Source organism: Borostomias antarcticus (assembly GCF_949987555.1).
Source record: "Borostomias antarcticus genome assembly, chromosome: 18".
NCBI classification, from domain to species: domain Eukaryota; kingdom Metazoa; phylum Chordata; class Actinopteri; order Stomiiformes; family Stomiidae; genus Borostomias; species Borostomias antarcticus.
The window spans coordinates 4,811,778-4,837,756 of NC_140251.1; the positions used below are offsets into that span (position 1 = coordinate 4,811,778).

The window sequence follows — 25,979 nt, forward strand, 5'->3', positions numbered from 1 at the left end:
CAATATTATGCTCAATTTACAGCCATGGCCGGGGCAGAAGCAAAAGTCTGTAAATTACAAACCAACCAGAAAACTACTTTGGCATTCCTTCCTCAGAAGGCTGTTTGTTTTCCATTGCGGCTGCTCTTGCGAGCGGACGGGGGCTGTGCTTCAGCTGTGTCTGGTGTTTCTGTCTTCCAGAGGAGGAACGTCCACCTGCTGGTGAGCGTGCTGCTGCTGGCGGCCTGGGGGGCCGTGCTCCTGGCCGGCCGTCTCTACTGGATGGGGAACAAGCCCCCCAACTTCTCCAACTCGGACAACCCGACGGCCGACTGCCCATCCCTGCTCACCAGGACGCTGACCTTCCTCTACCTCCCCGCCGCCAACGCCTGGCTCCTCCTCTGCCCCCACACGCTGAGCTTCGATTGGTCCATGGACGCCCTGCCCCTGATCCGGGGCGTGGCTGACTGGAGGAACGTCCCCACCGTGCTGTTCTACGCGGGCCTGGCCCTGCTGGCGTGGGTCGGCCTGGGCACCCGCCCGGTCAAGTCCAAGGAGGCCAACGGCAGAGCCCCTCACGTGGCCAACGGCAAGTCCAGCGCCAACGGACACGGCTGCCACGCCCCTGACCAGGAACACGCCGGCTCTGACCCGGAAGCGCACGCCGGCGCGCAGAACGGCGCCAGAAAGCACCCGGCCCCGCCCGGGACTCTGCTGCCCGCCACGGAGAACGTGGTGGCGTTCTCTCTGGGCCTCCTGGTCATCCCGTTCCTCCCCGCCACCAATCTGTTCTTCTACGTGGGGTTCGTGATCGCCGAGAGGGTGCTCTACATCCCCAGCATGGGATTCTGCCTGCTGGTGTCGGTGGGCGTGCGGGCGCTGTACGTGCGCGTGCGCAGGAAGGCCTGCAGGGCGGCGCTGCTCTACTGTGGGGCCTCGCTGGTCCTGCTGTTCGGCTTGAGGACCGTCCTGAGGAACACAGACTGGCACAATGAGGAGATGCTCTACAAGTCAGGGATCTACGTCAACCCTGCTAAAGGTGGCGCGCACACACACACACACACACACACTTGCACGCACACGCGCAAGCATACACACACAAATGCACGCACACGCGCATGCACGCTAGGGCTGCCCCCTGAAAGTCGACGCGTCGAAGCATCAGTCGGAGACCCTTAAGTCGACAGAGATTCTTTAAGTCGATTTCTGCTCCACTGTCAAGGACTAGGAGGTGGACTAAGATCAAGCACAGGCCAATCATTCGTTTTAGACCTAGGCTATTACCGTAGCTATTTGTTGGGCTGTAAAAGAAGAGTTAAGACTGATATAGCAGAGGGAAGAAGGCAGGGAGCCCCTCTCCCCTCCGCTAAGCGTGTAGCCTAGCCTAGCCTACTATGCGCCAGCAATCACGTGCATTTCCCAAATGGAATATCACACTGCTTTCCTAAATCAATCTTCTTGTATATCCAATGGTAAAAATAGGGTCTCCCATAGACAGCTTGAGCTCTAACGTCTGTGAAAATGCTTTAGTGACAGCCAAAACATTTCCTTGTTGACTGCTGCCCAACGTATGAGCCGAGCCGATTCGCGCAAGCATTCAAATGCGCAGTTGAGGAGACTATCGTCAAATTGCCCAACCCTAGGATATGTGAAACTGTATAAAAACATGGGGCATCCGAAGTAGATGGACAATGCTAGATGATTCATGTTTAACAAGAAAACAGGTGTATTTTATTGTGCAGCCTGCAATTTTGAGTTGAAAGTTTCACAGCTCTCCCGACTCCGGCGGTCTCCCCTCAGCCTAGACATATGGGGGGGAACGAATCTCCCGACATGTCACAAAATGGATATGAAGACAAAATGTTTAAGATATTGATAACCTGTCTATTAATTATCTCGATTATTAGTGGTCCAAACTATGGACAATGCAAGAAAGAGGGATGGGCTGCACTTGAAACAAGCTATCAAACACATTCGGAGGCAGCGAGGATTTTAGAGGAGCGGAAATATGAGCAAGGCTAATAATTTATTTTGAAACTTTATTCTACTTTTTTGTTCAACGGAAAATAATAAACACCAATCAAGGTAAAATAGCCCAATAAAGGCTATTCAAGCATAACCTAAATGGACGAAAGTTCGTTCAGAAAAAGATTGAACAAAATGAAGCATCCCTCCATCTTATTCCACAAACCGATAGCCAGGCTATTCTAGCTATTTAAAATGCTGTAATTATGTAACTGTCATTCTCGTTGATTTCAAATACCCTAACCTACTCAGAAATGTGCCTTGGCAACAATTGAATGTTTCTATAGGCTACCAATATAGGCCTAACCAAAATAATCACGGAAACTTGATGTCAAGTGATTTTCTGATAGCCAGGAGAAAGAGAAAAAACACATCGACGATTCGACGCGTCGCTTTGAACACCAAGTCTGAGTCGAATCACAAAATCCTGAGTCGAAGACAGCCCTAATGCACGCACACACGTGTAGACATGTATTGACACACATACACAAGCCCACATACAGTACACACATGAATGCACATGCATTCACAAACACATTTACACACACTTAGCATGCATGCATATTCAATGACAGACGCACATACTGTACAGTATATTTAAATGCACGTATGCATGCACGCGCGCGCGCACACACACACACACACACACAAACTAGCTCAAGACCTTTTTGTATTTCTACATTCTGGAGTCAGCATGGTGCGGATGGCCTTTTAAGCGAGTTGTTGGACAGGTTAACATGTCATGTCAAGCAGACAGTCGGGACTTGGAACACTGAATAATGTAGCATAAAGCTGCTTCCGAAACACTACACTTCAACACCCATCTTCCCCTACAAATGCACACACAGATATCCTTGTTACTGGTTGACCCTGTAAGCCCAGAGGTTTAACAGACTAACAAAATATCTAGACAAATGTCCCCTGCTGTAAAACCTCTGAATACTCTTGCTAGACTAAGCCAGCAATCGCCTCTGGCTTTGAAGACATTATGACTGAGTTATTGAGAAAAATAAATAAATCAAACATTAAAATGTAAGGTCGAGAGATGATAATATTCTGTCGAGGTTAGGAGGGAGCAGGGGACAGGGACTAGGTAACAGCAGGACATTAGAACATCAGCTCCATTTTCCTGTCAGACAGTAGCCATGTTTCCATCCACCATCCACATCGAATTGTGTGAGGATCGCTAAAAATATGAATGCGAATAAAGCCGGTGAACGTGCATTTCCATCTAGAGCTTTAAATCGGATAAAGCATTTATCACAAAGACTTTTATCGAACAAGAGAAAATCCGATGAGATCGACAGTACAAACTTTTTGTCGATTTTCATGATTTTTAATCGAATTTTACTGTTTCCATAAGGCATTTTTAATTCGATATAACTTAATTTGCATAAAACGTGTGGATGGATCATGGCTAGTGGGGCAGGGCCAGGCCGGACAGCTGTTTCTCCTGGCCGAGCACCAGCAGAGTGGCCTGGCCCAGAGGGAAAGAGAGTAGAACAGAATAGAGGAGAGTAGGAGTTGAGGGGAGGGGAGCGTCGACCCGTCACTAACCCTCTCTCTCCTCCGTCAGCGTGGGGCAACCTTGGTAACGTCCTGAAGAACCAGGGCAAGGTGGAGGAGGCGGAGCGAGCCTACAGGAACGCCCTCTACTACCGTAGGAACATGGCCGACATGCTGTACAACCTGTGAGTTTCTTCTCTCCTCACTGGGCTGTGTGTGTGTGTGTGTGTGTGTGCGTGTGTGTGTGTGTGTGTGTGTGTGTGTGTGTGTGTGTGTGTGTGTGTGTGTGTGTGTGTGTGTGTGTGTGTGTGTGTGTGTGTGTGTGTGCGTCTATTGATCCCACCTCTTCAGACAGAGGAAGTGTCTCTTGTATTTCTCCCTGTCGCAGCCCTGTGATTGATCACTCTGTGTTCTTGAGTCAGACTACACACACAAACGAGTCTGTGAGGAGCTACATGATTACCACCACCGATTTCCTTCTTCATGCTGACTCATGCAGTGTCATCCTGTCAGAGAAGTTTGACTTAACCATAGACCATAAACTGTGACTTGTGTCTAGTTTAAGTGCTGAAAGTCCCCAACAGAAAAAGCTCCATAGACTCCCTCTAACATTAAGTGTCCATAGACTCTGTCTCTAACATCAAGTCTTTTTTTTCCCTGCTTCAGCGGTCTGCTGCTACAAGAAAACAACAAGTTCTCTGAGGCGCTCCACTACTATAAGCTGGCCATTGGAAGCCGTCCAACTCTGGCCTGTAAGTACAGCTCCTCTCTTTATGGACAACCTCAAGCTCTCGGGATTGTGGCGGTCTCCAAGCAACAACCAATAGAGCTGAAGGGGGGAAGGAGGGGGGGGGGGGGTGTAGAGAGGGTGAGAGAGGGAGGGAGGTTGAAGACGGGTGAGGGAAGGCATTGGCAGCTGCGTTACTGTATTCATGATTCACCAGCCTGAATCCAGGTCAGTGCCCTCTCTCTCCCTCTCTCCCTCTCCCGACTCTCCCCCCTCTCTCCATCAGTCGCCCTCACCTCTCTCTGAATCTGCTCCATCTACCCACTCTTCCCTCACTCCATGTTTTGTCCTTCTCGTCCATGATCCCGTCTGTTAATCTTTCCAGTCTTCTATTTATCGACCCTTTCTGATCTCTCTCTTGCCCCCTCCTCTTCTCACGGATGAAAAAATACTGTCCCTGTTTATCCTGGAGGTAACCTTTTAAATGCCTTCAGCTACAGATAAATCTTTCTCACAGTGTTATGTATGCCAGATAGTTACCAGTGCCTCTCAGCAGTCTCTTTGTCCTATTAGAATGAATCCGTCTCCCTTTGTCCTGGTCGTGTGGTGTCCTATTGTGTTGAGACCGATAAGAACACAGCCCTTAATTTAGCTTCCTTTCTTCTCCAGAAAGTAATTATGGACCTAACCGAGATTATGATTAAACTATGTAATGTTCACTCATTATGCAATTAGCTAATATATTACTGGCGATAAAAAAAATGAATTGATTGCGTTAGGTGGCCGAGATGGGAGGGAAGAGAATGTAACAGGGTATGTATTCAATAAAAATCATAATAAAGGCATAGGTGCCCACTCTGGATGGACGTTTCAGCACTGGCCTATCCTCAGCGTCCACTAGCCCAGTGCTGAAACGTCCGTCCAGAGTGGGCACCCATGCCTTTATTATGATTTTTATTGAATAAATACCCTGTTAGGTTTTTGCTGTGAGTGCTGGTACATTTAATTTTTTATTTTTCCCCTTCTATTCCTAGACCGTGCACCCGGGAGTCTCTTTTTTCTACATTTATACGTTTTTTGAGTTGTGCGCACTTCTCTACTTTGAAGGGAAGAGAATGTAACAGGTTGTTCCATAGACAGCATAGTTCCATATATCTACAGCACCTTTAAAACAACCATGGTTGACCAAAGTACTGAGCAGGAATACCAAACAGAAATAACAAACAAACAAACAGGCAACAACACAACAAACAATCATCATAATAAAAAACAACAATAATAAACATTATAATTATTACTATTATTATTAATAATAATAGTAATAATAATAATATAAATATTAATATTAATAATAAGAAGGAGAAAAAACAAAACAATTAGAGCACAATTCATTTAGCGGCGGCCACCGCAAAGGCTCTGTCACCTCTATTTTTAAGCCTGGATCTTGGAAAATCCAGTTGTAATTGATTGGTCGATCTCAGTGCTCTAACTGAAAGATTGAGAGAGCCTCTGCTGTATGAGAGAATTTTCACTTTCAGTACATACGCTTTATCAAGGCAATCCAAGTACTGCAATAGTGAATTTGTAATCATGGATGAGGTTTTCCCTGAAGGGTGATTGGACTGACGTTGTGTCTAGACAGCAGGATGATAACGGATGATTCAGACGTGTAGCAGAAGAGAAGAATTCAGACAGAGCTTAGTGTGTCCACCGGCAAGCTATATTTTAGAGCTGGCGCTGTTTTCTCATTGGTTACAATGGGTAATGAGCTCTAGGGCGCTATAGAGACGAGAGCTGTGTTCCAAGCGCTTTTTAGCGCTATAGCGCCGTGAGCTCTAGGCTTTTTTGGCAGTTGAAAAAAGTTTAACTTTTTGAGCTAGAGCGCAAGCTGTAAAAGGCTGTTCTGATGACGACAGAGGTCGGTTTTTGGCAAAAACGCAGAGACAGCGAACGTTAGCACTAGCTAACATCAGCTAGCTATCTTAACTTGGCTAGTTAATCTGCAGTCTGCAAAAACACGACACTCGTTGCTAACGTAGCTGTAAAATATCAGTAGCCTAGCCAGCTCTAAACTCCAGCTCTAGTATGCTTTACGCAGCTGTACGCTTGGCGCTGTTCAGCTACATATAGCTTGTTCCATTCCATCCGGTCCCATTCCCTTTTGACACAAATCTGTATTAGGATCCTGTGAACAAGGCAGCCAATTGATCTAGAGTTGCAGGCCAATTTATTCAGTAAGGACCTTTGTTTATCTGGGCCCATAGAGCCTAATTACCCTTTCTGTTCCTCCACTGCCTGTGTTGATCATTTCTTTGTTTTTTTGCCCCTTCCCCTCCCTGCCTTCCCCCTGTAAGCGGCCTACTTGAACACAGGTATCATCCTGATGAACCAGGGCCGTCTAGACGAGGCCAAGCGGACCTTCCTGACCTGCGCTGACATCCCTGATGAGAACTTGAAGGACCCACACGCCCACAAGAGCTCCGTCACCAGCTGCCTGTACAACCTGGGGAAACTGCTGCATGAACAGGGGCACCAGGAGGTACTCAAGAGAGACATACTAGAGAGACACGCCAGAGAGATATGCTGCAGAGACATGCTAGAGACATTCTAGAGAGACGTGCTAGAGAGACATGCTAGAGACATTATAGAGAGACATTCTAGAGAGACATTCTATAGAGACATGCTAGAGAGACATGCTAGAGAGGCATGCTGGAGAGATGCTAGAGAGACATGCTAGAGAGACTTGTTAGAGAGGCATGCTAGAGAGACATGCTAGAGAGACATGCTAGAGACATGTTAGAGACACATGTTAGAGAGACATGCTAGAGAGACCTGCTAGCGAGACGTGTGGGAGAGAAATTCTAGAGACATGCTAGAGAGACATGCTGGAGAGACATGCTAGAGAGACATGCTGGAGAGACATGCTAGAAACATGCTAGAGACATGCTAGAGAGACATGAGGCATGCTAGAGCAATATGCTAGAGAGACATGCTGGAGAGACATGTTAGAGAGACATGTTAGGAACATGCTAGAGAGACATGCTAGAAACATGGTAGAGACATGCTAGAGAGACATGCTAGAGAGATATGCTAGAGAGATATGCTAGAGAGACATGCTGTAGAGACATGTTAGAGCAACATGTTAGAAAAATGCTAGAGACATGCTAGAAACATGCTAGAGAGACATGCAACATGCTAGGGAGACATGCTAGAAACATACTAGAGACACATGATTGGGAGACACAAAGAGGAACACACAGGGCCAGTTTCCCCAACAAAGATGAAAAGTAGTCTAGAGCCAAGAAGACCATTGTGATAGGAGCACATCTGCTGAAGACAAGTGACTGCCTGGCCCCTCGTCTCAAACGGAACGTCTCTCTTGTCTCATTCATAGGAGGCCCTCTCTGTGTATAAAGAAGCAATACTGAAAATGCCAAGACAATTTGCACCTCAGAGCCTTTACAACATGATGGGTAAGAACTCCCTGCCTTAAACCTCACAGTGAATAAAAGCTGTTGTTTTTCTAAGCAGAGAATACACCATTAAAATAGGTGAAGGTTTTTCATTCTCAAGCCTTGTCTATAATGTATTTCTGGCACCGTCAGACCAGTCAGTCCAACATTACTCCATTGGAAGGTTTGCAGGGTTACTGATGTGTACTGGGTTTCTGATGGCCATTGGTTTTGAAGGTGGTCTGTTTTCATAAGGTCTTATAAATTTGCAAGCTGGGATTGGAGCTCTCTTTCCACTACTAAAATAACCACAGCACTTGAATTACAGTCGTGTAAAAGCAGCTGCAGACCCAGTTATGTCTTTTGATTGTGAAAAACAATATTTCATGTGATCCCTGATTCTACTCCCATTCTTGTCACTTGTTGCTCAAAACTCTTCTTACCCCCTTTTGCTCTACTTTTCCTTCTATCTCCCTACCTCTCTCTCTCTCTCTCTCTCTCTCTCTCTCTCTCTCTCTCTCTCTCTCTCTCTCTCACTCACTTGCTCTCTCTCGTATTTGGAGAAGTGAGCCAGCGGGTTCGGCCGTGGAGCCAAATGTATTTTGACAGAGGTGCTGAGATTATGTCACAGTGTTGACCAGAACAGTCCTCACAGTTTAAAAGCTACTCTGGCTGTGGGAGGGAAGCATTACGAAGCCCTGTGTGGCTGAGCTGAGCTCCCTGAACTGATGTGAAGGCCCACCTGTCCACTCACTGCTCTTCTTACGAGAGAGAGAGAGGCAGAGAGAGAGAGGCAGAGAGAGAGAGGCAGAGAGAGAGAGAAAGAGAGAGAGAGGCAGAGAGAGAGAGAGAGAGGCAGAGAGAGAGAGAGAGAGAGAGAGGCAGAGAGAGAGGAGAGAGGCAGAGGAGAGAGGGGGGAGAGAGGGGGGGCCGAGAGAGAGAGAGAGAGGGGCAGACAGAGAGAGTGAGGGGGGGCAGAGAGACAGAGAGAGGGAGAGAGAGAGGGGCAGATGGGGGGGGCAGACAGAAGGAGAGTGGGGGGGCGGAGAGAGAGAGGGGGGGCAGAGAGACAGAGAGGGGTGGAGAGAGAGAGGGATGGAGAGAGAGGGAGAGAGAGAGAGGCAAAGAGAGAGAGATGAGAGAGGGGGAGCCGAGAGAGAGAGAGAGGGGCAGACAGAGAGAGAGGGGGGGGGGGGGGCAGAGAGACAGAGAGAGGGAGAGAGAGAGAGGCAGATGGGGGGGGCAGACAGAGAGGGAGAGAGGGGGCAGAGAGAGAGAGGGGGGGGCAGAGAGACAGAGAGGGGTGGAGAGAGGCAGAGAGAGAGGGGCAGACGGGGGAGGGGAGGGAGAGTGAGAGGCAGTCATCGGCCCGCTGGTCTCGCTTTCTTATTCTCCAGTGGGCCATGGAATGTTTCCAATACTTCTCCAGCTTTGGGATTTTGTGTGGACTTCTACTTCTGCGTCATCCATGCTGGGGCTCCCCCTGCACAGGCTTGTGTGGCTGGCGGATTAGAGAGGCACGTTTAACCCTGTCAATGCAGCTTCCGCTATGTGAGCTACACAACTGTAAAATCTACATAAAGATGAAGATATTTATGTGATATTTTAGAGAGATTTTTGTTTATTAGCGTTTGATTGGCTGGTATTGATGTAGATACTGTAATTTTAACCCATAACTGAAACATATTAGATAAAGAATATAAAATGTTTGTGCTGATGGAAAACATCTTGAAAAATAATTCACATGATCAAGATCTTGGTTGGAAGATGCTCAGCTCAATCAAAGTTATACTCAAAAGTGGAAGTGAGAGCTCCCAAGCACATGGGCCATGTATTTAAGAGTATTATGTTGCGCAAGTCCCTCGTAATGAAAGACAGGAGTGTTGTCAGGTAGTCTCAGAGGTCAAAAGGTCATCGGTTATCACCAGCCACCTGCTGCTAAGCTCTCATGTCAAGAAACTCAGTAGGATCAGTCTCCAACTGGTCTAGATTACATGCCAGCTAATTGGCCGTGGATGTGGATTGAAAAGGACGCGTGTTATGAGGTCATGTGAAATCCTACAGCAACACCCGTAACGCCCTGTTATTCATCCGTCATTACATTTCAAACATCGTTTTGGCCTGTTGTCCCCAATAACCAGGCAGTCATCGTCATATTCTTGAAAAAAGAGAGGTTTTAGTGTGTGTGTGTGCGTGTGTGTGGGGGGGGGGGAGGAAGGAGAGGGCCATGTTTTGTCAGGTGGAAGTAGGGTGTCAGGGCAGGCCTGTGGAGGGACCAGATGCTGTCTGAGGGATTGGGCTCTGTCTCTGGATCATCATGTCATCCTTACCTCCATCAGTCAGGCGTCAGACCCGTCTCAGCACTGATAGAGTCAGACATGCAGTCAGCCAGGCAGCCATCTACCTCTGAACATCCAACACCTCAAAAACATGGACCAGGTTTATTTATGCATGATCATCACTGAGTGGGGGTATGAATGGTTTATTATTGTAATTCTGGACACTGGATAAGTGAAGTGACTGATACGTGTTTTGTGCAAATCTACTGTTATATTCAGAACAGGCAAAAAACAATTATAACTCAAGCATTTTAAGTACTTGGCTAAGTTCATCTGACCTTAGTCTGAGCAAAGCCTTCTTTGTCTAATTAAAACCTGGACTCAGGACTCCGGAGTGACGGCAGGTCTCCCTGCGTGGTTCCCTCGGCTCTTTGAGCTCCTCGGTCCAACAAAGGAAAATGTGTGGTTCCTTAAACTGACCTCTGACCCTTCCAATTCCTTCCCCTGACAGGCGAGGCGTACATGCGGCTGAACCAGCTGTCCGAGGCGGAGCACTGGTACCGAGAGTCTCTGAGAGCCAAACCAGACCACATCCCGGCTCACCTGACCTACGGCAAGCTGCTGGCCCTGACGGTGCGCCCGCTCTCCACTCCTCCTCTCTGGCTCCTCCTCTTTCTTCTCCTCCTCCAGCGTGTCTCTCTCATGGCTTTTCTAACTTTCCTCCAGCGAGATCCTCCCTCGTAGTTTATTCACATGTAACTGGCAGACTTAATCAGTGGCCTTTGTGTGTGTGTGTGTGTGTGTGTGTGTGTGTGCGCGCATGCTTGTGTGTTTGTGTGTGTGTGTGTGGGGGGGGGGGGTTGCAAGTGTGTGTGCATGCTTGCGTGTGTATGTGGTGTGTGTTTTTGTGAGAGTGTGTGCATGCTTGTGTGTGTGTGTATGTATGTTTGTGAGTGTGTGCACATGCGTGTGTGTTTGTCTGTCTGTGTGAGTGTGTGCGCATGCTTGTGTGTATGTGTGTGTGTTTGTCTGTGTGTGTGTGTGTGTGTGTGTGTGTGTGTGTGTGTGTGTGTGTGTGTGCGTGCGTGCGTGTGTGTGTGTGTTTGTGTGACTCATATTGAGTTTCTCAAGGTGCCCCCTCCTCCTTGGAGGACAGATTCCTGATTGAAGCCGTGTCACAACGAGCCTCTGTGCTCCTCAGATCTGTTACCAAATCCCCAGCCTGGCTGTCAACAACTGTCTTAACAGCCCTCCATACTGACCTGTACTGTACCTGTACTGCCCTCTGTACTGACCTGGAGTCTCTTCTACTTCTTCTCTCTTCTCTTCTTCTTCTTCTTCTTCTCCTTCTTCTTCTTCCTCTTTTTCTTTTTCTTCCTCTTTTTCTTCTTTTTCTTTTTCTTTTTCTTCTTCTTCTTTCTACTTTCTTCTTTCTTCTTCTCCTCGTCCCCTTCCCTTCCTCCTCTGCTCCTCTCCAGGGTCCTCTGACTACTCTGATGGTGTCCTCCAGGTCTTGCGGATGACCTGTGTTTGAATAAGAGTAGAAAGGAGTTTTTGTGTGCTAGGGACTGGGTAGAGGGGCCGGGAGGGGGAGAGGGTTTGGGGGGAGGCGGGCTTGGGGGGGAAGAGAGGGACAGAGGGGGTCTACAATGGGCTGAGCTACTGTGACAGATCAGATCCATGTCAGCCAGGGGGAGAAGGGTTGGGGGGGGGGGGGGGGGTGAAGGGGCAGGAGAGGGCAGGACGGGTGAAGAGGATGTGAGAGTGAGAGGGGGTTGAAAGGGTCAGGAGGGTGGAGGTGCTCCCTCTCTCCGCAGGCCGACGCCACCCTCTCTCTCTCCCGGCGTCTGGCCCCTGATGGCAGGGTACAGACCTGTTCAAAGGCCCCGGGAGCTGGAATGGGGCCCCGGAGCGCCACAGCCTGACTGGGCCCTTCCTGTTCATGTCGCCTCTCATTTCCAGCCCCTGAAACAGATATCTTCTCAAGTCTCCTTCTGGGGAAAGAGCGAGGAAACAATGATTCTTCCTACCTCCATACTTGGGCTATGCTATATTTTATTTATACAATTTAACACCAACGTACACGTAATACCTGGCGCACACACGCGCACGCGCACACACACACACACACACACACAAAACCGCCTCCCACAACTCTCACACAAAAAGTAGCTTCATTAATCTCTATCATCCTCCTCACGAGGAAATAACCGTAACAAATGGACATTAGGCTTTTCCTCATTGCCTTCCTGATAGATTCTCCTGTCTCAAGCCACAGAGTAAGCGGTCAGTGTAAAGAATGCCTTAGGTGGTAGACAAGATAAAAGATTCTTGTTAAGCTAGAGTGAATTGGATTCGAACAAAAGTCCCCTGGACACCAAGATTTATTTTAAACTGACTTTCAGTCAGCGCAGAACTCTGGGGAACAACAGAATCCAATAGAGAAGAGTGTTGATGCTCTGAGTAGATAGCCTTTTCTCACAGCAGACAGGGCACAGGGCACTGAGGCGTGAAGGAGATTTCATTTCATCAGAGAGGGTTATTGATTCTGGAGGAAGCGAGAAGGCGAGAGGTTTATGTGTGAAGATGTTGTCCCTCTCTCCTCTCCTCTCCTCTCCTCTCCTCTCCTCTCCTCTCCTCTCCTCTCCTCTCCTCTCCTCTCCTCTCCTCTCCTCTCCTCTCCTCTCCTCTCCTCTCCTCTCCCCCTTCCTCTCCTCTCCTCTCCTCCCCCCCTCCTCTCCTGTCCTACAGTTTGACCGGCCGGCCTCAGACTAAGCTGCGCTGCCCTCCACCTAACAGGCCATTCTAGCTGCCTGTTAGATGCTAGGCGTATGACTGGTGCCTACACAGCTCTTCCTCAGGACGCGCGGCGTTCTCCGTAGAACCCTCAGGTTCTCCTAGCGGTTCCGTCTGGATGTGTTGAGCCCCATCCGTCTCTGTCTGCCCCCCTTGCTGGGGAGCTTCCCACCATCCAGCTGGATGCCTTGTTCTCTCACTCCTCACTGACAAGTGTGTTTAGTCAAACCAGCCCCCCCCCCCCCCCCCCATGAGTGATGAGGAAGCCTCTATCCTGGCAGGGGTCCTGGGTTCAGATCCTGGCTGGACTGGGGGGGGGGGTTAGAGGAAGGGCAGCAGGGTGGGGAGGGGCAGGGGTAGAGTAATGAAGGGGAAGGGGACAGAGGGGAGGGGTGGGGGAGGTTAGAACGGGATGTGTGTGTGTGGGGTGGGGGGGTGGGGGGGCGGGCAAGGGGATATTGGTGTCCTCCTCCTGCTGTGTTGACCCTGCTGCCCCTCTGCACACCCTGGTGTGTGTGTGTGTGTGTGTGGGGGGGGGGGGGGGGGGGGGTCTCAGGGCGATGCCCAACAGTTGAGGGTGGGGGTCGTAGGGGTGTGTGTGTGGAGGGGGAGGGGGAGGGGGGTGTAGCTCCACGCAGAGGGAGGGAGATGAAGGAACTCTGCTGATGTTAGCGTTATTTGTTTCAGTCATTCACAAGTCATTTCCTGGTTTAATCTGAAGCAGGTTCCTCGACCTGAGCGGCCGGCAGCTGCTCTGTGTCTGATGTCACCTGCAGATTAGGGGGTCAGCCCCAACAATACTGTGTGTGTGTGTGTGAAAACAGGATATTACAGCCACGGGGCGAGCTGACGCAGACGATGTGGATGTGCGGTTCTCAGGAGGTTGACATTTGCTTGTTGACATTTCCGAGTGCGGGCTGTGTTAGACGTCTCTAGCGTTGTTATCCTCCACACTACGCAGCCCTCTGGGTTCTCAGGGAGAGCTGGTTGTTCCACTGGTCCCTGTTCTCACGCGCTGGCAGAGAGACAGACAGGCAGGCAGGCAGACAGGCAGGCAGACAGACAGACAGACAGACAGACAGGCAGCCAGACAGGCAGGCAGACAGACAGACAGACAGACAGACAGACAGACAGACAGACAGACAGGCAGACTGGCAGGCAGACAGACAGACAGACAGACAGACAGACAGACAGGCAGGCAGACAGGCAGGCAGACAGGCAGGCAGGCAGGCAGACAGACAGACAGGCAGGCAGGCAGACAGACAGGCAGGCAGACAGGCAGGCAGGCAGGCAGACAGACAGACAGACAGACAGACAGACAGACAGACAGGCAGGCAGACAGACAGACAGACAGACAGACAGGCAGGCAGACAGGCAGACAGACAGACAGGCAGACAGACAGACTGGCAGGCAGACAGACAGACAGACAGACAGACAGACAGACAGACAGGCAGGCAGACAGGCAGGCAGACAGACAGACAGACAGACAGACAGACAGGCAGGCAGGCAGGCAGACAGGCAGACAGACAGGCAGACAGACAGGCAGAGAGACAGGCAGGCACACAGGGAGACGCGCCGTCAGGCAGAATGGCCTCCACCAGCATTTGTAGCAAATAGTTAATAGTAAAAAGCTTCTGTTGACTGCCTCCCTTCCAGGCACAGAGCCAGCGCTGCATACTAACCAACTCTGCATACTAACCAGCGCTGTCAGCAACGCTGGGTGGTCAGAGGACCTACCAGGGACAAATGAAAGATAAGCAGCTTGAGGTGTTTGTAATGATTCTCCATTAGTCATTCATGCATAATGCGAGATGTATTCGCTAACCCTCTAAGCAAGAAAAGGCGATACTAAAACGAGATGCACGTGTGATTTCTGGTGAGTAGTAGCACACTGACTTCTCCTGTGTTAAATGTATTTATTGTAAATCGCTGTGGATAAAAAAGTCAGCTAAATGACTCATGTAATGTATTGGTTTCAAAAGATGAAGAAGAGGATATTCAGTTAAACTTGACTTGCAAGAAATGTACATTTAGTAGTACTACATATGTAGCAGTAGTAGTAGCACAGAGCAAATGTAGTACATATCATTCTACACACACCTATGGGTCTATAGAACTGTAACTTTATAGCCAACCTAACGCCATAAAGTAGTATGTCCCCATATCTAGCTTTGTATATAGTTCCATAGACTACCCCTTGCCCCGTGTTCAGAAGTGGCTGGTACAGTATGTTGGGAACGGGTGAGGTGAGCTCCCCCTCTGATAGCACTTGCATCAGCCACGGTGTACAGTATATAAATACAAGGTATTGTTATTAATACGAACAGCATGCCTCTCTATGGCGATGTATTAAACCGTCTGCACTTTTAATTTCACAGCTGTTCCTAATCCCAAGTCTTTAGGGAGTTGGGAACACATCCAGAGGTGATTCCTCCCAGGCTGGAGCTCTTAGTCACTCTCACGCCTCAACACTCCCTTCTGTTACACCCCCTCACATCACTGAAGAACACCCTCAAATATTTATCAAACTTGAAAATGGTCAAGTTATTGAAGGAGGCCCACAGTCACCAAGCTCTGATTGCACTGTGTGGATGAGGGGTTATTAGTCAAAGCCTTTGAAATGAACTGTTTACATTTTATTGTAGTGTAATAGAATTAATAAACGTTATTTATACAGTGACTGGCCTCTATAATATTTAGCTGCTTTGTTTCATCATGTCCTCCCCAACGTAGCGGTATTGTACAGCAGCCCATAGACTTCAACTGCTGTGATGATGGGCTCTTCGTGTGCAGTCTTGATGATAATTGTCATTTAGCTTGGAAGGCGAACGTGCATTGTTGAGGGTGGAGAGTTGATCACAGTGCAGCTGACGCACAGCTGGGGTCAGTTTTGCAGAGACAGCTGGCAGCTGTCTTGTCTGGGACGTCTCTCTGTTAGTCTTTCTGGGTTGGCTGGGTCTCTCTGTTACTCTTTCTGGGTTGGCTGGGTCTCTCTTTGTGCCTCTCTGGTCTCAATCTGATTAAAAAAGCAAAAAGTTATATTGACCATATCTGGGGTAAAATTCGACATTTGTATTTGGTTTCCATGGCTAATAAAAATAAGTAAAACAGACGTACAAATGTGGACACTGTTTGGGTTGGGGAGCTTTCTACAGGCACATAGTGTAACACACACCAAACAGACAACTGGATTGGCTGGGTCTCGTGCGCGTGTGTGTGTGTGTGTGCCTGTGTGCATGTGTGTGTGTGTTGTGTGTGTGTGTGTGTGTGTGTGTGTGTGTGTGTGTGCATGTGTGCATGTGTGTTTTGTGTGTGTGTGTGTGTGTGTGTGTGTTTCTGGATTGGCTGTGTGTGTTTCTGTGGTCAGATGATTGGCTGTATCTCGCGGCGTCTCTCTGGCTTGGCTGGGTTAGGGTGAGGGTATCTTGTTTCGGTGCTGGTCCAGCTCTGGAGCGGTGACCATGGGCTGTGCTCCGCCACTGCTGCTAACCCTCATCACACCCCTGACACCCTGACATCCCACCCTGACACCCCACCCTGACACCCTGACACCCCACCCTGATACCCCGACACTCCAGCCTGACACCCCACCCTGATAGCCTGACACCCACCCTGACACCCCACCCTGATACCCTGACACCCCACCGTGATATCCCACCCTGACAGCCCACCCTGATACCCTGATACCCACCCTGACACCCTGTCACCCCACTCTGATACCCTGACACCCACCCTGATACCCCACACGGACACCCTATCACCCCACCCTCTCAACCTCTTCTTCCCCCTCCTGCCCCTGCCATATTGGTTCTCTCTCTCTCTCTCTCTCTCTCTCTCTCTCTCTCTCCTTCTTTCTCTCCCTCCCTTTCTCTCTCCACCCGCTCTCTCCCTTTCTTCTGTCTCACAACCTCTCTCTCCCTACTCTGTCTCTCTCCATCTCCATCACTTCCGTCTCTCTCTCTCTCTCTGCTCTGTGTGATAGTATTCAGGCCACACACAGTCTATCCGTGGTCATGTGAGTGTTATTTGTACAGATAAGTGTGTAATGAATAACTACAGTATTTACACTGTGTAGTCGGCTGTGCCAAGCATGACAGTGTGCACTTTGACAGCAAATCATTTTCAGGACGATTCACAGTGTTGAAAGAATAACACCAGTTTGTGTGTTTTATGTCCTCTTATTAAGATTGAAAGTTACATTCATTTTGTGGCTTGGAAAAAGTGAATCTATGCACACAGTTTACATTCTCATGGAAATTGATAGCACAGCATTTGAAACAGATAATGACAATGTGTTTAACTCTTCCCTCTCAGGGTCAGAAGACGGAGGCAGAGAGGTACTTCCTGAAGGCAATCCAACTAGACCCCGTAAAAGGAAACTGCTACATGCATTATGGTGGGTGCTGCAGGACTGCTGCTCACACACACACACACACACACACACACACACTGTCCAGGTCATTAGCACCTTATTTATAGTCATTAGAGGTGCTAGCTGAACTGTGTGTCCAGTCTTGCTCCAGCAGATGCGTGTTCGCTGTACGTGACTGTTGGGGCGTTGCTAGTGTAAGAAGATTAATCTAGATGAACCCTCACTTCCACATATTGTTATCTTATTCCAGACGTGAAGGGAGGGAACGTGCCAGTTGTAGTTTCACAGCACCAATCTGTAGGTGTGTGTGTGTGTGTGTGTGTGTGTGTGTGTCTTTGTCTCTGTTTCTGGGTGTCTCTGTGTGCGTCTCTGTGTTTGTGTGTGTGTGTGTGTGTGTGTGCGCGCATGCGTGTGTCTGTGCGTGCGTGCGTCTGTGCGTGTGCGTGCGTCTGTGCGTGTGTGCGCATTACAGAAAGGTCCAGCCAGATCACTGACAAACAACAGACATGACCCCATCTGACCCCATCTCGGGTCACCTAAGTCACCACACTGCCTGGAGAGTGACCGCCAGTGTAGGAATGTGTGGGATAATACTAAGAATATGTGGGCTAATACTATACAGTGTGATCTATCCTGTTACATTCATATATGAAAGAACGTACTCTTCTAGGAGATTTCAAGGAGCTGCTCTCATGTATTCCTAACCACTCCAATAAAACAGAGTTGACGTTTTGAAACCCATCCCCTCCCCGTGGTCGCGTGTCTGCATAACCTGGCGGTGTCCTGCACATCTGAGGACCTCAGGGCAGCAGAGTTTCCTACACCTACAGTACAGGCGTCACTCTCCTCCGCAGCTTTGTAGGAAAGTATGCTTGGCTTCGCAGGAAAGTATGCTTGGCTTCGCCCTGCGGCCTGAGCTGACGGGCTTGGGACAGTAGGAGATCTCACCAAGATCAACATGGGGTATCGATGCCTGTCTAAACCAGACCCTCTGTGAGGGTCCACCCCATGTCCACGCCCCTGTCAGGGGTCTGTTAACCAGCCTTGTGGGGGGGGTACTGGCTCTTTCATCGCATCCACAGCTGCATAGACCTGGCTCCAGAGAAGTAGCCATAGCATCTGCAGGGAGACTTAAGGCTTCAGTCAGGCTGACATTAGCTACAGGTCCAAGTTAGGGAAACAATCCTATCAACATCTAATTGGCCTAATGGGTCTGAATGATAGCCAAGGAGAGATGGGGAACGGTCCCGCTCGTAACTCATGTTTCAACCAATCATCAGCAGGGTGGACGGCGGTGCCTGTCTTCCCGGGCCAAAGCCAATAATTCCAGGCTGAAGTCTTAGCCTGGAGGGATCGGGATTATAACACTGTTACTGTTCTCTCTCTCTCTCTCTCTCTCTCTCTCTCTCTCTCTCTTTCCTCTCTCTCTCTCCTTCTCTGCCCCCTCTGTCTCCTCACTGCTGCCTCCCTCAGGTCAATTTTTATTGGAGGAGTCCCGTTTGCTGGAAGCGGCAGAGATGGCGGAGAAGGCAGCCCGTCTCGACAGCGAAGAGTTCGACGTGGTCTTCAGTGCAGCACACATGCTCAGGTGCGTTCGACGTGGTCTTCAGTGCAGCACACATGCTCAGGTGCGTTCGACGTGGTCTCGAGTGCAACGCCCCGTACTCACAGACGAGCGTTTCAAAGGAGGGCAGGTAGTCCAGCTGACGTTAAATGTTCATTAAGTTATGTATGAGACAATATGAAACCCAATTCCACAACCTGTGAAGCTCAGTACAACGTGACGAGCAACCGCTAGGGTTCGGGCGTTCCATCCCCCCGGGACCAGTGGAGTGATGAGGGTGGAGGAGTGTGTGGTGGTCTGGGAGTGTGTGGAGTTGATCTCCCCAGCTTACTGCCCTCCTGGACCAGGGCGGGTTTCTTGGCGCTGGGTCTTAATGCACTCCTCCCAGCAGCCTCACCCAGAGAACCGCCTGACGCCTTGTCTCAAAGCACCGCTACATGCCTCCTTCACTCTGCGCTCTCTCTCTCTCTCTTTCTCTCTCTCTCTCTCTCTGTCTCTCTGTATATCTGTACTATTTCTGTCTCATTCATGGAAAACAGCTTCCAAATCACTGCAAGGTTCAGCTCGTGAGTCTGAGTCAGAGTGCTCCTGGAAGCCGCAAGCTGTTGGTGTTTTTCAACAAAGCCGCGAGTGGAAACGTGTAAATAGAGCCATGTGCCAAGGTACAGTGTGCCACACAGACTGAGAGGGAGCTCGGCGCCAGCAATATTATATTCCCCGGTTTGGAGATATTCTTGTTTGAACATATAAGGGTAACTCAAGGTTTTCTGCCTGAGAATTACAACTGCTAGCTTAGGGAAGCAGTCTTGTAGAGGTAATTTAGCTCTTTACTCTGTTTTGACTAAAGCCAGAGAGAATATAATGCAGCTATACAGTATGTAGCTAGCATCTTTACTGACGTAAAGATGGTGCTTTACACACAAACACACATAGACACGCACACAAACACATACACACACACACACAAACACGTACACAAACACGCACACACACACACACACAAACTAGCACTTTGCTCCTGGGGGATGTGCATGGCCACATCCTGTCTCTCCACAGAGAGTGTCTTCCAGCGGGGCCGGGCTCCGGAGCCCTGGCAGCTGGAGAGGGGCTGTGGTCGTGCTCGGGGCCGGACTCCACACAGCCCCTCTGGCATGGGCTCCGGCTCTTCTGCAACTCAACTTCTTTATGTGTTTGTGTTGGAGACGGACGTGGAAGGCCCTCAGTCAGGGGCGACGCAAGTGAATCGGCGCGAGGGAGTGGAGGGGAGTGGAGCGAGGGAATGAAGGAGAGAGGGAGGGAGGAAGGGAGGGAGGGAAGGTCGTGGAGGGGAGGCCCTCAGATGTGCAAACCTCTCTTATTGCTCTCTAGGGCCCTTTGGGCTCTGACAAGTTTGCTTCCTCGCTCTCCGTTTCCCCTGGCTTTCTTTAAACAATCAGCACGTTATTCCAAACGGGGCCTGGCCGGCGGAGTGGAGGGAGGCTGGGAGGGGGGGGGGCCGGCCGGCTGAGTGCTCGGGCCCGGGGGAATGTGCTAATGCTGCCCTTTCAGGTCCCAAATCCTTCTGGGAGCCAGACTGTTGACTGTGTGATGTCAGAATACCACTCACCGAACCCAGAACATTCAAACTGGATGTAAGGTCATTCGTTTGAACAGTTAAACAAAAAAATAAAAAGTGTCTCCAGTTTTCGGAGACAGATGTGTCAGCTGTAGTTAGGAAAGGACAGTTTGTTCATTAAGTCAACGCTGTTTTCCTAAACGACATTAGTCATACTGTAAGTGGTGCGGTCATGGTGATTTGTGAGTCTTTATGTCTCTGCAGTGAGCCTAATAAAGCATCTGAAGATTATCGACCGTCACAGGGCTTGGGCTGTTGATTTGAAATACGACCAGACATCTTTCATCCAGGGAGTTCTTCTCATTCACTCACTCATCATCCCTGGTTCTCCCTCTGTCTCCTCTCTCCTCCTCTCTGCTGGGTGACGACGCTCCTCCATGCAGCTGCTCCCAGAGTTCTCTGTCTCAGAGGGTCAGGGGATGTCTAGACTGAGGCGCTGGTTTATGTTTTTAGTCCCTGCGCTCTTCTGCTCTCACAGTCCTCAAATCCACAAATGTTGGTCAGTCGGTCTGGGAGTCCAGTTACTACTACGGGGACCATGGTGTGGCCACGTTCCAGCCAACGTCCGATAATGTGTTTATAAATGCAATTAATGCTATAGAATATGATTATTGTAATGCTCGACAATATATTATGTCCTAAGTACTATTATTCAAATTTGATTGTGGCAGTCAAGTACATAATTATGGTTTGGAGACAAAATATTTTTTTCTTTTTTTTCTCACAGCAGATGATGATTTAAGTTGTGCACACATTGAGGCTTGTGCACATGTAACCCAGTTGAATTGTATGAAATAGCTAGCTTTTTGGAGGCGTAGCTGGTTAGAACGGCGGTTTGCACCGTGGGAGACCCGGGTTCAAATCCACCCCTGGAGAATAAAATACACAACGCAGACAGAGTTGACATCGGTCACATACACATTTAGGGATGTGTACACATTGAGGCTACATTTCTGCAACTTATTGAGGGGTGGGTGTGGGGGGACATACTGTATCAGCTCACACCCGAGCTCCCCCACCACCTCAGTGGTTCTCCCCACAGCGGGCCTGACGAACCTGGATGGTTCACCCCACAGCGGGCCTGACGAACCTCGATGGTTCACCCCACAGCGGGCCTGACGAACCTCGGTGGTTCACCCCACAGCAGGCCTGACGAACCTTGGTGGTTCACCCCACAGCGGGCCTGACGAACCTCGGTGGTTCACCCCACAGCGGGCCTGACGGACCTCGGTGGTTCACCCCACAGCGGGCCTGACGAACCTCGATGGTTCACCCCACAGCGGGCCTGACGAACCTCGGTGGTTCACACCACAGCGGGCCTGACGAACCTCGGTGGTTCACCCCACAGCGGGCCTGACGGACCTCGGTGGTTCACCCCACAGCGGGCCTGACGAACCTCGGTGGTTCACCCCACAGCGGGCCTAACGAACCTCGGTGGTTCACCCCACAGCGGGCCTGACGAACCTCGGTGGTTCACCCCACAGCGGGCCTGACGTCACGGGGATAGCATCCCCACCCCCGTCTGTTGTCCAGCATTTACTGCTGTGGCTTAACTGCAACTGTGGTCACATATGGACCGTCATGGTTGGTTCGTTTTGAACAAGTAACAACAGTATCACGTTTCGTTGGGGTACTTTGTTTTTGTGGTGCAGTTTTAGGTCTGCCCCTCTTAGCCTAACTTGTCAGTCAGCCAGCCAGTCAGTCAGTCAGTGTGTTGGTTAGTTAGTTAGCTAGCTTACTGGACAAAGAGCACACAATTAACAATTATTTTACTCTAGTAAGGAGCTTTCCAAGATGTAGTCTTGGTTATCCAGAAATGTAAAGGTTGCCCTTCCAGCTGCAGCCATATGGAGGAGGATCCCTTAATAGGGCCAGACCTGGTTAATGAAAGCCCTGTTCGGTCCGGCCGTCCTTTCATCATTAGGGCTCAGGCCTCTGGAGCCAGTCAGCGTTGACTCTGTCCTTGACTCTGTCAAAGTTAAACTGTTTGCAATGAGACAATTGCTACCATCAGTGAAACCCAGCTGCGTGCCGTAAAATTATTTAAGATTTATTGGAGCATTGATAAACGGAAAAGCTTTTTTGGCAGAGGGGAGAGAGAGAGAGATGAGATGTCAGGTACAGGGCAGGTAGCAGAGGAAGAGGAAGTGGACTGAGATGGAGAGCATGTGGAAGACATTTTGATTTGGAAGGCAGGCTTTTATCGGAGGGCCTACAAACACTAAATACTTCTGGTCTTTAGGGACACATGCAGGTGGACCTGCTGTCTTGAGGTGACTTGCAATAGGGGTTCACTGCAGGTATTGTTGATGTATAGATGTAATCCCTCATGGTACAACATGATGAGTTCCCAGTTTTTGAGTTCAAGATAAGCTTGTGATACTGTCTACATCTCCTCAAAAGTCCCACATTCGAGGCAATCCTTCCCACATTTCTCATTTCACATCAATATTTCATTCATAGTTCAAACCGTGTGCCTCATTCCACCTCCCCTCCAACCACCATAGATGTTTTTGTCTATACACACCACAGGGGAAATCCTTCACTGGTCTTTGAAGTTGTGTTTGTTCTACCTGAAGCAGTGGTTGATGACAGGGCTGTTCTGTATGTACGAACCCAATGGGTCAAAGATTGTGACCTGGTAATGTCATGTAGCGTAATGAATATAACCAGAGACACGCCGTTCACGACATAATCTGAGTCTGCTGACAGGCCCGGAGCCATCGCCGGCTCCTAGGACCGGCTCCTCTGGCCCTCATACTGAAGACCCTCTGGGTTCTCCCCCTCCCTGACCCAGGGTGACCAGTAAACACAACCCGGTCAAGGCCTCCCTCTGAAGTCGGAGCAATAAACATGACTGACGGCTGCTTTCTCTGTTTTTCCTTCGCAGACAGGCCAGTCTAAACGAGGCAGCTGAGAAGTATTACGGACGGGCGGCGAGCCTGAGACCTAACGTGAGTAGCCTACCATCCTAATGACCCCCTTATTACTCAACATGACGGACACTCAGCTGCAATCACAGGCCCGGGTGGCTCCCAGTGCAATCACCAGCCCTGCACTGGCCAGGCCCATTCCTTCACAATGGCCTCCATTGTGAACGATCACTTACGGAAGAGGTGGCGTTCAGTTGTAACCAGCTCAAAGGTTTTGTTAGTGCAGCACCAATCAGAGAGATCAGAGGAGAGGCCTCTGGGTAATTTGATTAGAAGAATAATGATGAAGAACACTTAGTTACGGGGCTTTGGCGACTTGAAAATGAATAGGCTTATAGTACTTTAGTAGGCCTATAGTACTTTATGATCATTTGACAGCAACGGTTTGACTTTGTGGTCTTTCTGTTTGTTCCTGATTCCTGATTAGAAGAAATTATTTCTTGCGCAGCATAGGGTGTCTGGACAGTGTCATCATACTGCGTTTCACTGGAGTTTGAATTTACTCCAAAATACACTGTTCTTACACAGTGTTAACCTAGGCCCTTTCATTAGCTGTGTTTATTTGATTGCCATGGGTTTTTCTTTGTTTCTGCGATGAACATATACAGTATTTAAATCCAGAGCTGCCTGTACTGGGGCACCTTGTAGTTATAAATCTTAATCAAGTACCACTCCCACCCTCCCCTAGCTGCTGCCCTAGCTGCTGCTCTAGCTATTGTCGCAGGTCACAGAAATCCATTACCAGAGTCTAGAGGCACTGGAGAGTCAAAGATGAAATACGGAGCTCATCTCCATTATTCAGCAGCGCTGATATCATTAACCTCTGTCACTGCTGTGAAGATTATCCTGGTATTGTTGCTGTACCGTAGGGTTCTTCTGAGGCACACGGGATAGAGTAGCCAAAGTTTTATGGCTAGGCCCACTATTCACAGAGCATCTGAGCTGGGCAACTGATCTACTCTGAACACAGGGGCTGATCACATATGGAGGAGTTATTTCTTTAGTGTGCAAGTTTCTTGCCTCCCTGCCAACCCTCACGATTTTACCGGTGATTGGCTCCGCCCAGCGAAAAACTACCATAGCGATTTTCATGAAACTCGGTGGAGGGGTGTAGCATGGGCCAAGTAAGAACACATTAAATTTTGGTGCAGATCAGAATCATACACGTATTAAAAGAAAACAACATTTGCCATACTTGGACCGGTTTCCTTCCATTTATATCTACTTCTCCTGTGTATCAAGCGGTAATGTATCAGTCTAGCAATGTGAAGGCCTGGGTTCGATTCCCGTGTTCAGCTTTTGATATTAACTTTTTTTGTTGTTTACGCCCAATATTGTCTTATGTTTCTATGCATGTAAAACTAAATAATATATGATTCATGAAAAACAAATCAGATAAACACTGTATTAGGAAAAGTTATTTTCTTATTCGAGCTGCGATGAAGATGTTGATTTTTTTTCTTTAGAGAACGTTGGCTGTTTGTTACAATGAGTAATCAAGTCAGCTTTAGATATCATCTTAGATATCAACTTTATTTATTTGCTGTCTAAGCAACCAATATTATCTTATGTTTCTATGCATGTAAAACTAAATAATATCCGAGGATTACACAAAAACTACCAGAACGATTTTCACAAAACTTGATGGAGGGGTGTAGCATAAGCCAACTTAGAACCCATCCCAGAGACATTGACACTGGGCTAGTGCCCCTCTACCCCTCCCAGAGACATGGACACTGGGCTAGTGTGCTTCTACCCCTCCTAGAGGCATGGAGACTGGGCTAGTGCCCTTCTACCCCTCCCAGAGGCATGGACACTGGGCTAGTGCCCTTCTATCCCTCCCAGAGGCATGGACACTGGGCTAGTGCCCTTCTATCCCTCCCAGAGGCATGGACACTGGGCTAGTGCCCTTCTACCCCTCCCAGAGGCATGGACACTGGGCTAGTGCCCGTCCTTTTTACCCCCCAGATGAATGAATACTGTACTTAATTTCTGTATATAGTTTTCTAACTTATGTCTTCTGTTATTGTCTATAATGGCTGATTGAAAAAATTACACAAGTACACAAGTATATTCAGTTGTGTTCACACATGACCACAAGTACACAAGTATTGTCCTGCAATCCTGAATTCCAGAAAGTTTTAAAGGAAATGGGCATGCTTTCTGTAAATCCGCCAAGCCAATTTTTCTGACGATCATGGGGGTCGCACCAACGTGAATCACCATGGCAAGGCTGAGAAAACTATGTGATGGCAGGGTCCTGGCAGTCCCCAGGGCCTGCAGGGCATTGTGGGCCGGCTTGATAGAGGGAGACTTGATGCAATTGTGTATGCTGAGACTATGATGTGCTCGATGTTGACGCTTTTAAAAATATTTAAAATACTGTTGCAGTGTACTTATTATTTCTCAACTCAAATGTTTATGGGGGAGGACAACTAGACCCCCCACTTTGGTTTGTATGTCTTGTCTGTGTGGATCGGTCTCCAAAGCTGGTAACAAGCTAGACTTAATGTAGGTCGAAGAGAAAAGAGAGCAAATGCCTCTCATAGCAACTAAATATTTTGCCCTTTCACCATTCATGTTTATTTCAGTAAGGTCATCATCATTTTAGCTTTGCATTTTAGCTTCTTGGAATCCACAAATATGTAAACATGCATTTGAAGGCCAAACCCAAAAACAGAGGCAGGCCCGGCCCAATGTGGTCACTTTGTTTGGACGCCTCAGTTCTCCA

At 49.0% G+C, this 25,979-nt stretch overlaps 1 protein-coding gene across 1 annotated transcript in view; it reads left to right on the top strand.

Moving 5' to 3' along the window:
- The window catches only part of tmtc2b (transmembrane O-mannosyltransferase targeting cadherins 2b), a 100,106-nt gene that overhangs the window by 65,594 nt on the left and 8,533 nt on the right, over positions 1-25,979 (top strand). The window contains exons 3-11 of the mRNA XM_084453090.1: positions 181-1,018; positions 3,581-3,695; positions 4,177-4,262; positions 6,592-6,776; positions 7,632-7,710; positions 10,480-10,601; positions 17,079-17,160; positions 18,610-18,724; positions 23,206-23,269. Coding sequence (XP_084309216.1) covers positions 181-1,018; positions 3,581-3,695; positions 4,177-4,262; positions 6,592-6,776; positions 7,632-7,710; positions 10,480-10,601; positions 17,079-17,160; positions 18,610-18,724; positions 23,206-23,269 — 1,686 coding nt within the window. The remainder of the gene's footprint in view (positions 1-180; positions 1,019-3,580; positions 3,696-4,176; positions 4,263-6,591; positions 6,777-7,631; positions 7,711-10,479; positions 10,602-17,078; positions 17,161-18,609; positions 18,725-23,205; positions 23,270-25,979) is intronic.